This window comes from Sciurus carolinensis, chromosome 17, assembly GCF_902686445.1.
Source record: "Sciurus carolinensis chromosome 17, mSciCar1.2, whole genome shotgun sequence".
NCBI lineage: Eukaryota > Metazoa > Chordata > Mammalia > Rodentia > Sciuridae > Sciurus > Sciurus carolinensis.
The window spans coordinates 52353223-52367843 of NC_062229.1; the positions used below are offsets into that span (position 1 = coordinate 52353223).

General features: G+C 42.2%; 1 protein-coding gene across 4 annotated transcripts in view; it reads left to right on the forward strand.

The window, feature by feature from the left end:
• The window catches only part of Arhgef3 (Rho guanine nucleotide exchange factor 3), a 298065-nt gene that overhangs the window by 123526 nt on the left and 159918 nt on the right, over positions 1 to 14621 (forward strand). Inside the window, exon 1 of one of the 4 annotated variants that reach the window (XM_047531348.1) lies at positions 9200 to 9286. The exons of the other annotated variants lie outside the window; for them this stretch is intronic. Coding sequence (XP_047387304.1) covers positions 9236 to 9286 — 51 coding nt within the window. The 5' untranslated portion in view covers positions 9200 to 9235. Of the gene's footprint in view, positions 1 to 9199; positions 9287 to 14621 lie in introns of those variants that run through there. 4 annotated transcript variants of the gene reach the window in all.

Sequence of the window (14621 nt, forward strand, 5' to 3'; positions counted from 1 at the left end):
CACCACAAACCAACACTGGTTCAGCAATCAGCTGCCACCCTCCCAGAGCGAGGTCTGCATCATCTCTGCTGCCAGGCATCCCAACTCCCAATGCCAGGTCAAGCGTGGGAGTAGTAGATTGGCCAAACCTAGCTCATAGCTGCAAGGGGGGACTGGGAAGCAGGTGTGTGGTACTCTTATCTCCTTTGGTAGAGCGTGGGCTGTGACTCCTGAGTAGGGGCTTCCCTCAACCTAGGAAGGGAGTGCCCCTCCCAGGCATTCACTTACCTCATGGTCCTTGCAGAGACACACTGAGGAAGTGACATCTGGACTCACTGGCTTCAGTGGGGTTCATCTGCTAGGTGGGCACTTTAGAAAAGGTCTGACTGTTTTCCTATTAGAGGAATGATTTTTAGAAAGCAGTGCTGAAACCAGGCACAGTGGTACACCCCTGTAATCTCAGAGGCTCAGTAGGCTGAGGCAGGAGGATCTCGAGTTCAAAACCATCCTCAGCAATGGCGAGGGGCTAAGCAACTCAGTGAGACCCTGTCTCTAAATAAATTACAAAATAGGGCTGGGGATGTGGCTCAGTGTTTGAGTGTCCCTGAGTTCAATCCCAGTACCTGCCCCCACCCAAAAAAAAAAAAAGGCAGTAAAGCCCTGCTGAATCTGGAAGCAACTCTTTTTCACTATGTTGAGAGGCTAGGAGCTGTTTTTAAAAATCAGTTAAGTTTGTGCAGGTGTGCGGGTAACTTATTTCCCTGGTGTTTATCACAGATTTGCATTCCTGCTGGAAATGCCCTAGTCATTGTCAGTGCTTATAATTGCTTTTTGTTATGCCACGTGGGGCTTATTGTCCATAATTCTGCTGCAAAGTTTATTGTTTATGATATGTGGTCTCCAGGAAGCTGCATGCGGAAATCCCTCCTCTCACCAGGAAGTCTAATTTAAAGGGACAGCATCCAGGACACAGCCCTGACTGGAAGGAACATCCTGCCAGACCCTTGGCATGTGATGATTCCTTTCTGATTTTGATTTAAGCAGTGAAAAGTGGCAATATATATATATTCTTCAAGTACAAGTGAATAAACACAAAACAAAAAGCCACTTTCATTGTTATGTTGACCAAGTGAGTGTTAAGTTGTGGGGGCGCACACAGGATTTTCAGTCTCTTTAGTATTTTCTTTTTTGGGGGTACCAAGAATTGAACTCAGGGGTCCTTAACCACTGAGCCACATCCCCAGCCCTATTTTTTTTAATTTAGAGACAGGGTCTCACTGAGTTGCTTAGCTCCTCACCGTTGCGGAAGCTGACTTTGAACTCGAGATCCTCCTGCCTCCGCCTCCTGAGCTGCTGGGATTACAGGTATATGCTGCCCCTCCTGGCCTCTTTAGTGTTTTCTTGAGGAGATTTCTTAAAACTCTTTAGATGAACACAGCAATTTCTGAGAAATCAGCATTATAATATTTAAAAAACAAATATGACTTAAGTTTTAACCACTTTCTCATTTTTCTCATTGGAAGGGAAGGGAAATGGACACTGCTCATTTCCATTGTCTTATTTATTAGATGCCCAAATGATTGCTCTCATAAAGTAGGGTAAAAATCAAACCATTACAGATTTGGTTACCAACTTTTCAACTTGCTAAGAGGAAAATTTGTCCATAATTACATCAAGAAACTTCCTCTCCTATTTGTAAAAAAAATTTAAAAATAAATTATTACTCTGCTTCTGTCTTTTAAAATTTTTTATTATGGACAAATTAAAACCTATACAATAATAGAATAATATGGCACCGCCACTGTCCCTATCATTCTTTGTTCTGACTTTAAATAGATGTCAATTAGTATCCTGTAGTCCTCCTGACCATCCTGTGATGGATAGAGGAAGCCTTTCTGTTTTGCAGATGAGAAAACTAAGGGTCAAGGGAGTGAAATGACTTCACAGGTCATCTTATCAGAAAATGGCAGAGCCAAAAAAAATCACCGAATCCCCATATTTATTTGCCATTCATCATTCTAGCCAGACTATTGTTTCCAATAAAGAGGAATCTAGAGTTAAAATATTGGTGAGAAACTTTTCAATAACAATTTTTGCTTATTGTTATATATTTTAACTCAGGAATTTAGTGTATCCAGTTGTTTTTTGAAGTAAGTAAACTACTTCTTAAAATCCTCCTGAGTGTTCAAGTGTCAGAAGTACTACCCCCGCCCCCATTTCAGAATTTTCATTCCCAACCAGTTTTGACAATATAATGCCAAATAGTAAGTCTCACTTCCAAGTAAGGAAGCTCTTTGGCTGCTAGATATCAGCTAATCAGTTTTTAAGCCTTTTTTTCTTCCTAAGAATTAGGCAGAGGTCAGCAACCCACAGGAGTTTCACTTTTAACTGACCTGATAGTCCCTTGAAAAAGCTGTACCCAGAAAGCTCATGTTTCTAAGAAATAAATCAAATGAGCTTATTTGCAGAGAATCCCCAACTGCTCCATGCAGAAATTCCTCCCTCTGCTCCTGTTAGCAAGACAGGCGGAGCCCACAACCTCCATCAGAAGGTGACTTTCCTTGGTTCATGTTTTTTAAAATAGCTGACTGTATCATTTTCAAAATAATAGGAGGAATTTGGCTATAAAAGTTCAGGTTTGTTTAGAGAGAGAAAATACAGCACACAGATGATTGCTTGTAACAAAAGCAGCAAGATAAGCGCTCAAGATTACCGTGGTTAGCCATCCGCTGGGGCTCCCGTGTTGGAGCATCATTTATCTTTAGTTCCTGTGTTGAAAGCATAGATGAAGACTTTTCTGTTTGTTCATTCTTGACCTTGGGCAGCAAGGTCTGTTCCCACATTCTTCTCATCACTTTGTAATCTCCTCAAACTGGGATGTTAAACAGGGCTCCACAAGAGCATCAGCATGTCCAAATGCTCAGAATCTCTTGAGTTAAATCACCTTGCATCTGGTTGGTCCTGGCCTGGGATGGTGTCTGGATCTCCCATTTGTCCACGGTTCATGGTGGGGCAGGCAGCGCAGTTGTTCAGATTTTGCCTGAATCGATCACACTTCCAGCAGGAAGGAGAAGATAGGAAGACAGTCAATGAAAGTATATGACCGCAGCCAGGAGGCAGAGGCAGGAAGATGGCTTGAGCCCAGGAGTTTGAGACCCCATTTCAAATAAATAAAAAATTTAAAAATTAAAACTTGATTTGTGGGCTTTAAAAAAAAATGTTTGTCCATCCAGGCTCTACATGTTTTAAAGTTCTTTTTATTTCTTTCTTGCTGTGCATTATACCTCTCTACCAACTTAACACCACAGAGTGTTGCTGTTTCCCCCCTCTCAACCATAGCATGGATTTTGGATTTCCTAGTTTTACCACAATTTCAGAAACCTAGGATCTGCAAAATAACACTTTCCTGATGTTAAAACTGGTTAAATCAATGGGCAATAGACCATTTTAATTTGATCACTGCTACCACCCCATTTCTTTTTTTTAAAATTATTTTTATTTTTACAGACTGCATTTTGATTTATTGTACACAAATGGGGTACAACTTTTCATTTCTATGGTTGTATACAATGTAGATTCACACCATTCATGTAATTATACATGGATATAGGGTGATGATGTCTGTCTCAGTTCACTATTTTTCCTTCCCCCACCCCCTCCTGTCCCATTTCCTCTCCCCCATCCAGAGTTCCTCCATTCTCTTCCCACCTCCACCGCACCCCCGTGTTATGTATCGTTATCCACTTATCAGAGAAAACATTCGGCCTTTGGTTTTTTGGGCTTGGCTTATTTCACTTAGCATGATATTCTCTAACTCCATTCATTTACCAGCAAATGCTATAATTTTATTCTTCTTTATGGCTGAATAATATTCCATCATGTATATATACCACAGTTTCTTTATCCATTCATCAACTGAAGAGCATCTAGGTTGGTTCCACAATCTAGCTATTGTGAATTGAGCTGCTGTGAACATTGATGTGACTGCATTACTGTAGTATGCTGATTTTAAGTCCTTTGAGTGTAATCTGAGGAGTGGGATAGCTGGGTCAAAAGATGGATCCATTCCAGGTTTTCTGAGGAATCTCCATACTGCTTTCCAGAGTGGCTGCACCAATTTGCAACTCCACCAGCAATGTATGAGTGTACCTTTTTTCCCATATCCACGCTGATACTTCTTATTGCTTGTGTTCTTGATAATAGCCATTCTAATTGGAGTTAGATGAAATCTTAGAGTGGTTTTAATTTGCATTTATGTAATTACTAAAGATGATGGGCACTTTTTCATGTATTTGTTGATCACCTGTTTATCTTCTTGAAGTGTCTCCCCAGTTCCTTAGCCCATTTATTTTTTTTAAAGTATATTCATTCTTTGTATTTGGGCCTTTATTTATTTATTTATTTTGCAGTGCTGGGGATCAAACCCAGGGCCTTGTGCATGCAAGGCAAGCACTCTACCGACTGAGCTATCTCCCCAGCCCTAGTCCATTTATTGATTGGGTTCTTTGTATTTTTGGTACCACTCCATTTCTACTGAGATTGTTTTGCTTCTTTTTCAATTCAGTTTGCAGAATTATTTACAAATTTTAACCAATGGGATATGGTTAAGGATTTTGACACTACCTTCCAACTCTCACTTTTTATGACATCTGTGGTTAGTTGGGTACAAATGGGAAAAAAAAAAAAATTAACCAGAATGAATATAGATTAGAAGAACTTCCCTTCTTTGCTAACTCTTAATAAAGAAGGAATTCTGTTGAATTCTAACCATTTTGTTTTATGCAAATGAAAATTTCATAGCCCCTATAAATATGGTCCTGAAAATATCTGCAGTGAGGAAACTGCCCAAAACTTCTCAAATGAAAGTGCCCTCAGCTATCAGCACAGGAAACATAGCTGCTCTGGCTCCAGTGATGTCTCCAAGTGTTCATTTTAACTAAGTCCTCATTTCGATGCTGGTTTCTTTGGAGTCCAAAGTCATCAGTTTAGTTATTTAACCAAGTATAAGAACCTAGGGAACACTCTTTGCATTGCAGGTGCCTGATAGGTAGTTTCCCACGTAGAAATATATGATTCACCGCCACACACTTAAAGAAAATATCATACCCTGAGAACTTCCACCCCCACAATTTCATGTTTTTTTTTTTTTTCATATAACATCTCTCTTTAATGTATATAGGATTGACCTTGGATGAATGTGATTTAAGGCTTTAAAATGAGGCTTTTCTTTTCAAGAGGTAAATGAATTGTCCCATTCATAGCACCCCTTGTCTTTTCCAATGGTTCTGGTCCAATTTGTCACATTCTAGAATATTCTAGGACAGGTTTCTGGCTGGCTATTGGAGGATGGAGCTGAAGGCATGTAGGAAGCAGGAGCTTTGAAGTCAATCCTTGGGGTTCCCCTCCTGACTGACTTCCCTGCCTCTAGGTCCTGTGCATTATTAGGTAGGCTCATGCTATCTTTTCATATTTCTGGTTTTAAAAATCTGCAAAGTGTAGATAATAATAATAAAGATCAAACAAAAAACATATGGTTAAGGGCTCATGTTAAAATATCAGAAATCTTCAGTCACATTTTATGGATTTGTCATTGTGACTTTGTTTTATTAACTGCACTTAGGTGCGATTTCTTTCTTTTCTTTCTCTCTCTCTTTTTTTCTTTCTTTTCTTTTCCTTCTTTTTTTTCCTTTCTTCCTTTCTTCCCTTTCTTTCTTTCTATCGGGGATTGAACCCTGCGGCACTTAACCACTGAGCCACATCCCCAGCCCTTTTTATGTTTTATTTTGAGACAGGGTCTCCCTAAGTTACTTAGGGTCTCACTAAGTTTCTGAGGCTGGCTTTGAACTCAGATCCTCCTGCCTCAGCCTCCCAAGTTGCTGGGATTACAGGCTGGACCACTGCACTTGGCTCAAGTGTAGTTTCATCATGAGTGAAGTTCTCAACATTAGCAGAAGTGAAAGAAATGAACAGCTGAGAAGCAGTATTTCACGCATTTATCATGTTTGCAGGATGTCCATGGGGCAGGGGCTAAATGAGTGAAGGTTCATTCTTCTATGTCATGGTGTGCCCTGCAGCAAGAGGGTGAAACTCTGTATGATATGAAAGATGTCCCAGCTCTTGGGCTGGGGATATAGCTCAGTTGGTAGAGTGCTTGCCTTGCATGTACAAGGCCCTGGGCTCAATCCCCAGCACTGCAAAAAGATGTCCCAGCTCTTATGTGAAGAATATAAGTGGTTGAACAATGTCATCCCATTTTTAGGAAAAATAATAAACAAACCAAATCAAACCAAACCAACCAACCAATCAGCAATTAGTGTGTTTAGACAGAAGGAAGTATTCGAAAGAACTGCCACCAGAAGTTGCAAACTGGCAGCCCTCAGGTCAGATCCAGCCAGCACTGTGTTGTGTGACCTTTATAGTATTTCCTACAATGATGAATAGTCGTGAGCACTTAAAAATTGAAAGATTTTATATACAAGCCAGGATATCTTTTGGGAAAACTGGAATGTCTGATCACCCTGAGCCAGTCGCCCCATTGGGCCCCAGCTAACTGGAACTGTGCTCAGTCAAACATTCTCAGTGCTGCCCCAGTGTCCATGGGCCTTTGCTTTCAGGTACTTTACCTCCTGGTCCTGACAGCATTTGGGTTTATGACCTCCTGTCTACATCTTGCTTTAACCCCAGTGCCTCTGGCAAAGTGCCTTCGGGAAGACTCACATTTTACTGTATATTCTTCCCTATGGCTTGACTGTAATTAGATGACACTCTGAAAAATTTAAAAAGAGTAGAAAAACACATTTGAATACTTGTTTTAGTATCCTAGGTGCCATAGAGAAAATTTCTGTTCCTTTTTGAGCTCTCATTCTGTAACTCAGAATGGATTTGGACTCTGCAGGTCAGGTGCTTCTTATTATTGAATTTTTTTTCTTGAAGTGCCATGTTGACGGACCAGTTTCATTACTGGAGTTATTGGTTCTGGTCAGAGAGAGAGCTGCAGCAAAAGAAATGTCTGTGCCCTGGTCTTTCCTTCCTACTGGCAGGCTTTGCCCCTCTCCCTGGCAGGGTGTCTGCTGGCCCTTTTTCCTTCCTGTCTCCCTCCCTCCTTCTTCTCTACTGCTACCTGCCCTGAAGCCCACTCAAGTCTCACCTCTTCCATGAAGTGCTACCACCCACAGTTTCAGTTCTTCTTTTCCATTCACAGCAGCCGGAAGTTAGGTTGACTCATTCTAGGATTAGTTGATGTGAATATACCCTTCCTCCCCTGAAAAAATTCAGACTGTAGTGTGCTCTGGTCATCTCATTTCCCTTGGATGCTCACAAAGGTGAGGCTGACCCTTTGAAGTGGCTTGTTTGCAGATCCTCCAGGAGGGGAGGGGCCGGGCTTAGAGAACCTTCCAGGGGTCCCCAAGACACTGACATTCTTCATTAGTTGAGTTGTCCCCAAAGCTAGCTAATCTCAGATTGTTGACTGGCCTGGACAAATCTGGGAAGCTATGTGGGAGACTGGAACAAGAAACCCTTGCCCCCTCCAACCATTTCTCAACCTCACTTGATTTGTGGGGTGTCAGTCTGTGGGAAGTAGAGAATCCCAAGGATGGTCTGAAACCCATCTTTCAGTAGGCACCGCTATAGAAATTTGAGGACTTCCTGAGTGCCAGCCCTAGGGTGACCCAGATGCTTGCCTAAAATCAAGAGCTCTTTTAATAGTGATTTCACTTCCTTCTTTCTTCAAACAGTTGTGACCCCTCACACTCCTCGAAGTAGGACCCAAGTCTGCCAGTGCAGCCTCCAGACCTATCCAAGTATTTGCATTTCTTTTGAATTGACCTTGGGTTCTGCACTTCCCCCAGGTGGCCTTTCCCTGTTCTTCCTAGAGCATGCCAGCCTACTCCTGCTCCTTCATCTCTTGCTTTGAGAAGCCTTCTCAGACTTTGTACCCATAAAAAATGAATTCACCAGGCTTAGTTATTTCTTGACTCTCTCAGCATGTTTTGCAAATCCCTGGCAACAGGAATAGGGTGGGCCAGCTTCCTCCTAAACTCCAAAGTTAGTCCTTGAATTGAGTCTTCTTCTGTTAGACCAGAAGCTTGTTATCTAAATGAATCAGATCACTGCTGAGTCCTCTGACCCAGAGGCAGAGACAAATGAAGGCTCTTCCAAATCTGTGCATTAAGAAGGTCTCAGGCAACCCTGAGCTAAATATTTGCAGCTGAACCTTCCCGTTAGGAAGAATTTTGCAAATCAAATTTTACTCCATTGGAGAGCTAAAAGAAAAACAAAGAAAAGAATAATTGAAAACTCACTGGAGTTAGGTCTCCTTGGGCTCTAGACCCATTACCACTGTGCAGGGAGCAGGAGGTGCTAGATTATCGTGGAAACAGTTGCATCCAGCATGGTCTCCCGACCCCACTAGCCTCATAGGTCCTGATGAGACCATCTGCCTCACCCAAGGGGAGTTTGAATTGTAAAAAGCAGGCGACTAGTACTAGCTGCTCATTCTGGTGAGAGCTTCAGTCCACAAAATGAGAAATGTCCCCCTGGAGTTACTCCCATCATACTCTGAGGAGAGCAGGAAGGCCTCTTGTTAATCCTTGACAAAAGCCGAAAGGGAGGTTTCCAGAAGCAGCTATTTTGAAAAGGCTCTGAAGGGAAGATGCCAGATTTGTGTAAGTAAGAAGAAAGAAACGGATGGGTGTGTAGTAGCTTTTAAATTAGGACTCAATATGTGCTCTGTGTCCTGGGCAGGACTGCTGATTCTGGGTGAAGTTCAAGGGGACCATTGATTTCTCTTTGAACACCCAAAACTCTCCTTCCAGTACCCCTTTCCTAGTGCTGCCTTCTCGTCATTTCACCTTAATGTTTGGGTCTGTAAAGCTTCAGACATGAGGCAGCACATCCCTTAGAACTACAGGGATACCCAGCGTGGCTTTAGGTGGGACCCCAGTGAGCACTGTTTGCTTCGAATAGACTGGGCATTGTCAGCCAGAAACTGAATTTCTGGTATACTTTTGTATGCCAAAAGGCAGAGTGCTCTGAAAGAGCAGCTGCAGCCGGTGAGGAAACTGCCAGAGGTGGGGAGCCCTGGGCTGGTGCGGCTCTCAGCTTCTGACACTTGTAACTGATGGCCCCTGTCACTTCCTGTCATGCAGCCCCAGTGGTGGGGAGGAGTTCCTTCAGGGAAACCATGCTCAGCCTCACTCAGAGAATCCCGTCTGCAAGGGTCTGCCGCAGTTAGGGGCCCGGGGAGTCCGGGTGGATGAGGTCAGAGCGCCCCATGGTGTGGTGCTGCTTCTTTGTCCGGGCGCAGGTAAGCTCCCTGCTGCTGAACCAGGGATGGATGGCTCCTGACTCCAAGCCAGCACTCTACAAGGAGCCAGGAGTGGAGGTGTGGGCAGGCGCAGAGGTCTTCTCACCTCCCAAGGAACTGAGCAGTGAGCTGCTATTAAAAACACATGGGTGATGGAGCCAGATTCCTGCCTTCTTTTATTATGAACCAGGAAGGAGCTGTGTGATGGTGTTGAAGATCTCAGAGTGTTGTGCGTGGTTGCGATGGTGAGCTAAGTGGCGTGCGTCCTGTTAGTGCCTCCTCTAACATCTGTGATTGGAGGAGAGCAAGGGGAGAGGGCTATTCGCTCTTTGCTCTGATACTAGCATTTTTAAAAAACTTTTACAAAAAACCCTGAATTTATTTATTTATTTATTTATTTATTTAGGTACTGGGGATTGAACCGAGGGCACCTTATACTGAGCTATACCATACTTTTTTTTTTTTTTTTTTTTTTTTAATTTTAGTTTTAAAATTTTGAGACAAGGGCTGACTAAGTTGCTAAGGCTGGTCTTGAACTTGTAATCCTCCTGTCTCAGGTTCCCAAGCCACTGGAATTACAAGCATGTACCTTCATGTCTGGCCAATGAACTGTTTTTAATTAATGGGAAAGCAAAGTTAGAAAAAAGGATGCAACTGGCTTCTGTTTTGATGTTCTTGTTGTTTATTCACAAAGTGGATTTCTAGGATCATCTTTTCTTCTTTGGGTTGGGAGATGGCCGGACTCAGTTTTGAAAGTTCATTTCTGCTTGGGCCAACTCTTTACAGGTTTCTCTAGAGTGATTCTGTATTAAGAATGGGTTCATGGTGGGGAAGATGAAGTAAGGTAACAGTCAGTGGAGACTCAGACCTCTCATTCAGAGTGCTGGTGCTTGGTTTGAGTTAATTTGGGAGGAATACTGCAGATATTTTGTTTCTGTGGGTTGAATGGTTAGAGTCCTTAAGCTTATACTCCTTGTCCCTTTTATTTACTGTATTTGTTTATTTGGTGGTAGGTGCTGAAGTTTTGAATAAGCCAAAACTGCTTTTGTATGTTTGTGATACTAGGGATTGAACTCAGGGGTGCTTTACTAGTGACCCACACCCTGACCCCTTTTAAATTTTTTTTTTTCAATTTTGAGAAGGTCTTGCTAAATTGCTAAGGCTGACTTCATGTCTGTTATCCTGCCTCAGTCTCCTAAAATGTTGTGATTACAGGTGTCTGCCACTGCACTAGCTCAGAAACCTACTTTCTAAAGGCAATGCCTCTAGCTTTTTCTATTCCTTTCATCAGAATAATGTTTCTGAGACTGATTTTTGTAATCCAGGTTCTAACTCTTGTACATGACTTATGAACATACTGTTTTTAGTTCTTTTTATTGTTTAAAGTCATATATCATTAAATTTGTCAACTTAATTATTTTTAAGTATCCAGTTCAGTGATATTAAATACATTCATAATGATCTGCAGCTATCACTACCCTCCATCCCATAACTCTTTTCATTCTGCAAAACTGGAAACTATCCATTAAACAGTAACTCCCTGTTTCCCCCTTTCCCCAGCCCATGATAACCTCTGTTCTTTTTTTTTTTTTTTTTTGTATACTGGAGATTGAACTCGGGCACTCAACCACTGAGCCACATCCCCAGCAGCTCTATTTTGTATTCTCTTTAGAGACAGGGTCTCACTGAGTTGCTTAGCACCTCACTGTTTCTAAAGCTGTCTTTGAACTCACAATCCTACCTCAGCCTCCCAAGCTGCTGAATTATAGGCATATGCCACTGCTCCCAGCTCTATTTTCTGTCTCTCTGATTTTGACTACTCTAAGTATCCCATATAACTTGAGTCAAACAGTACTTGTCTTTTTGTAACTGACTCATTTCACTTAGCAGAGTGTCCTCAAGTTTTATCCACATTGCAGCTTGCATCAGAATTTCTGCACTGTTTTGGGCTGGAAAATATTCCAGTTTATGTATTTAACACATTTTTGCTTAACCATTCAGTGCTCCATGGACCCATGGGTTGCTTCCATCTTTTGGCAACTGGGAATAATCTTGCTATGAAGATGGGTGTACAAATATGTTTTTGAGAACTTGCTTTCAATTTTAGGGGGTTATACCCAAAAGTGGAATTGCTGGATCAAAAGTTTTAATTTTTGAGGAACTGCCCTAATCTTTTTCACAGCATCTTTGCTATTTGACATTCCCACCTTGTGTGCACAAGGGTTCCAGGTTTTTTGGATCCTTGTCAACACTTGTTTTCTTAGGTTTTTTTTTTTTTTTTTCTTTTGGTAGTAACTATCCTAATGGGTATGAAGAGTTATCATATTGTAGTTTGTATTTGTATTTCTCTAATGACTACTGATGTTAAGCATCTTTTCATTTCTTTATTGGCCCATATGTATTTTCTTTAGCAAAATGTCTGTGCAAGTTCTTTGCCTATTTTTGAATCAGGTTGTTTGTCTTTTGTTGTTGAATTTTAGGAGTTCTCTATATGTTCTGGATATTTAACCCTTATCAGATATATGATTTGCAAATATATTCTCCTATTTGGGGGCTTCCTTTTTATTCAGCTGATGTTGTACAGACATATATTCATCCTCTTGTGTGACCTAGCTTTCACTTCTTCCATCTCACCCAGCTATTTGCTCACTTGATGGATAATTTTTGAGCCTTTGAGATATGAAAATTAACAAGTTAAAGTTATTTACTACATGTGAATGAAGCTTAATGCAATGGTTAATAACAATATAATATGATAATAGGTGACCGATTTTAGATGTTTATCATGCTACCAAGTTCTTTACTCACATTAGCTTATGAAATTCTGACAATACCAGAGAGATTGGCTATTATTATCATTCTCATTTTGCAGACAGTGAAACTAAGGTTTAGAGAAGAGAATTTGCTCAGGGAGACCTTGCTGATTAGTGAGTCAGATTTTAAACCTGGACAGAATGGGTCCAGAAATGATACCCTTAACCATGGGGTACTACATGATGATTTGGATGCTGGGGTCCTTTTGAGGACCATGTTCAGCATCTGCAGGGACACTCTGCTTTCTAGTCCTTTGTCACGTCATCCCCTTTCAGTAAATACACGGTGTGGTCTAGTTAGTGCCTAAGTAAGAGGCACCTATGGCAAGTCACCTCCTCCTCTGAACTCAGTTTCCCCACCTAATGGTGAGACCTCTAAAGTCATTTCAGCTGAGATACAAGTCTGTGGCATGCACTTGCCGTGCACAAAACGTAAAATCTAATTTTCATGGCTGCCCTGTTTCAAAGTCAAATGATTTAATGAGTGTTTTTAACCACTCATTTCCCAAGGATATCAACTGGTACTCAAAATGTAACAAGCTGGCTGGCTCCTGATCTTTATTCTGTTCTTGGAAATATTATCAAATGAATTTCGATTCCTTAGCTGTGAGAATCTCCAGGGGAAGGTTCTAGGGAATTGAGCCTGAGTGTGGGAGGAAGAAGAGGGAAGCAGGATGTGGAGAACCTTTTAAAGGTCTGATAAACTCTGGCCAAGGTAGATCTGTACCTGTGAATAACTGGGATATGGTGGTGGTGAAGGTTTGGGCTTCACAACCAGACAGGTGTGGTTTGGAGTCTCAGCTTTGCCTCTTTCTGGCCATGCAATTCGAGGCCTGTCATTGAACCTCTCTGAATCTATTTTCTCCTTTTTACAATAGGGATGATAAACAGTGCCTATCTTGCTGTGCCTGAGGATTAATTGAAGTCCCTCATGACAGTGCTTAGCAGGGTCAGCATTCAGCAAATGCGATCCATACCCCACCTCGTATTGACCCCAGAACCTGTTGGTGGCTACCAGAGAAATGACTCCTAAGCGCGTATGGGCTTAGCAGCAGCAGGGCTCCAGGAGCCTTTGTCCTGAGGTAAATGTGGACCTGGTTTGATTTTGTGGAGGGAAAGAAGCAACGCATTTCATGGCAGGTCGCTACTTCATTTTTCAAACCCCTTTCCCAGCCATGTTTTTACAGCTTGTGCAGGAATGAAGTGGAGGCCGTGGAAGGGGAAGCTGATTCAAAGCAGATCCTGAAAAGGTCCCTCTTGACAGAACACTCATTCAAGTATGACTCAGGGGACAAGGTCAGGGTGGTGGCCCGACAGTCAACCTGGACAGAAACAATGGGTGGCCTTAGGACCTAAATATAGACAATGTGGCTGTTACTTAGGGAAACCATTCCCAGTGCTGGCGGGGTGGGCAGCTCTCTTGGGAAGAGCTCTGGAAGCAGCCCCTAGGTGCCACCCAGGCTCTGCCAACCTTTTTGTTCTGAATAGCTTCATCCATATCCAGCTTCTCTGCATCCCTGTATACTTGCCTGGGCTTGACTGTGTGGCTCCTTCCCCACCCCATCCCTGCCACATCTTCTTGTGATACTTACCTCCTCTCTCCCTTTCTTCCCTGGTCCACCTGGTCCTGCCATAAGCTCCAGAGGTTCTCTCCACAGTTCTCCTTATGGAGCAGGGCCGAGAGCACAGGACTGGAAGCCAGGAGTTTGGGGCCCAAGTTCTGGGTTCTGTACTTAACCATGGCAGTGCTGGCTTTCCTGGTGGCAGGGTCTCCATCCAGGGGCAGTAGAGACAGAACTGTTAAGCACTCGATCCTGAGGTTGCCAGCCTGATTTCAAATCCTCATTGTCCCTTACTCTATGACTTGAAGTAGGTTCCTTACCTCTCTGGGTCTTAGCTACCTCACCTGCAGAATGGGATGATAATAGTTCCTGTCTCATGGGCTCTGAAGAGTTTGTGAAATAGTATCTGTGAATTCCTTCAAATGGTGCAGCTTGTTGGTGCTCAAAATACTCATTATGGTTGTGATTGTGATTTGTAGATAAAAGAGACCTGAAATGGATCTGTTTCCCAAACTTGTTTTTTCCATATCCACACACCACATGTGCCATTATTTTTCACTTACCATTTTTCCTTTAATTGTGTAGTTTATTTTTGGTTTTGTTTGTTTGTTTTTAGACATTAGGTTCATTCTAGGTAGTCATAGTCCTGAAATTACAGGTTGAATATGTTTCCTAAAATGCATTATAATAAATATATATAGGTCTACCATATATGGTCTAAGATGATTTTATGTCACACCAGAGTCTACTTCCCACACTTTGGGGGCTGTAGAATCAATGACTCTGAGCATCTGAGGTCCAAGTTGTGGCTTCTTTGTCATTTTGACCATGTTCTTCCCAGGGGAATGAACAGTAACCCTGTCCTTTCATTCATCAGGCCCAGCCTGAAAATGGACTTTGCACCTGATTCTGTGGCAAATGTATGGATGGCCAAAATATGGTTTGTTTGTTTGTTTGTTT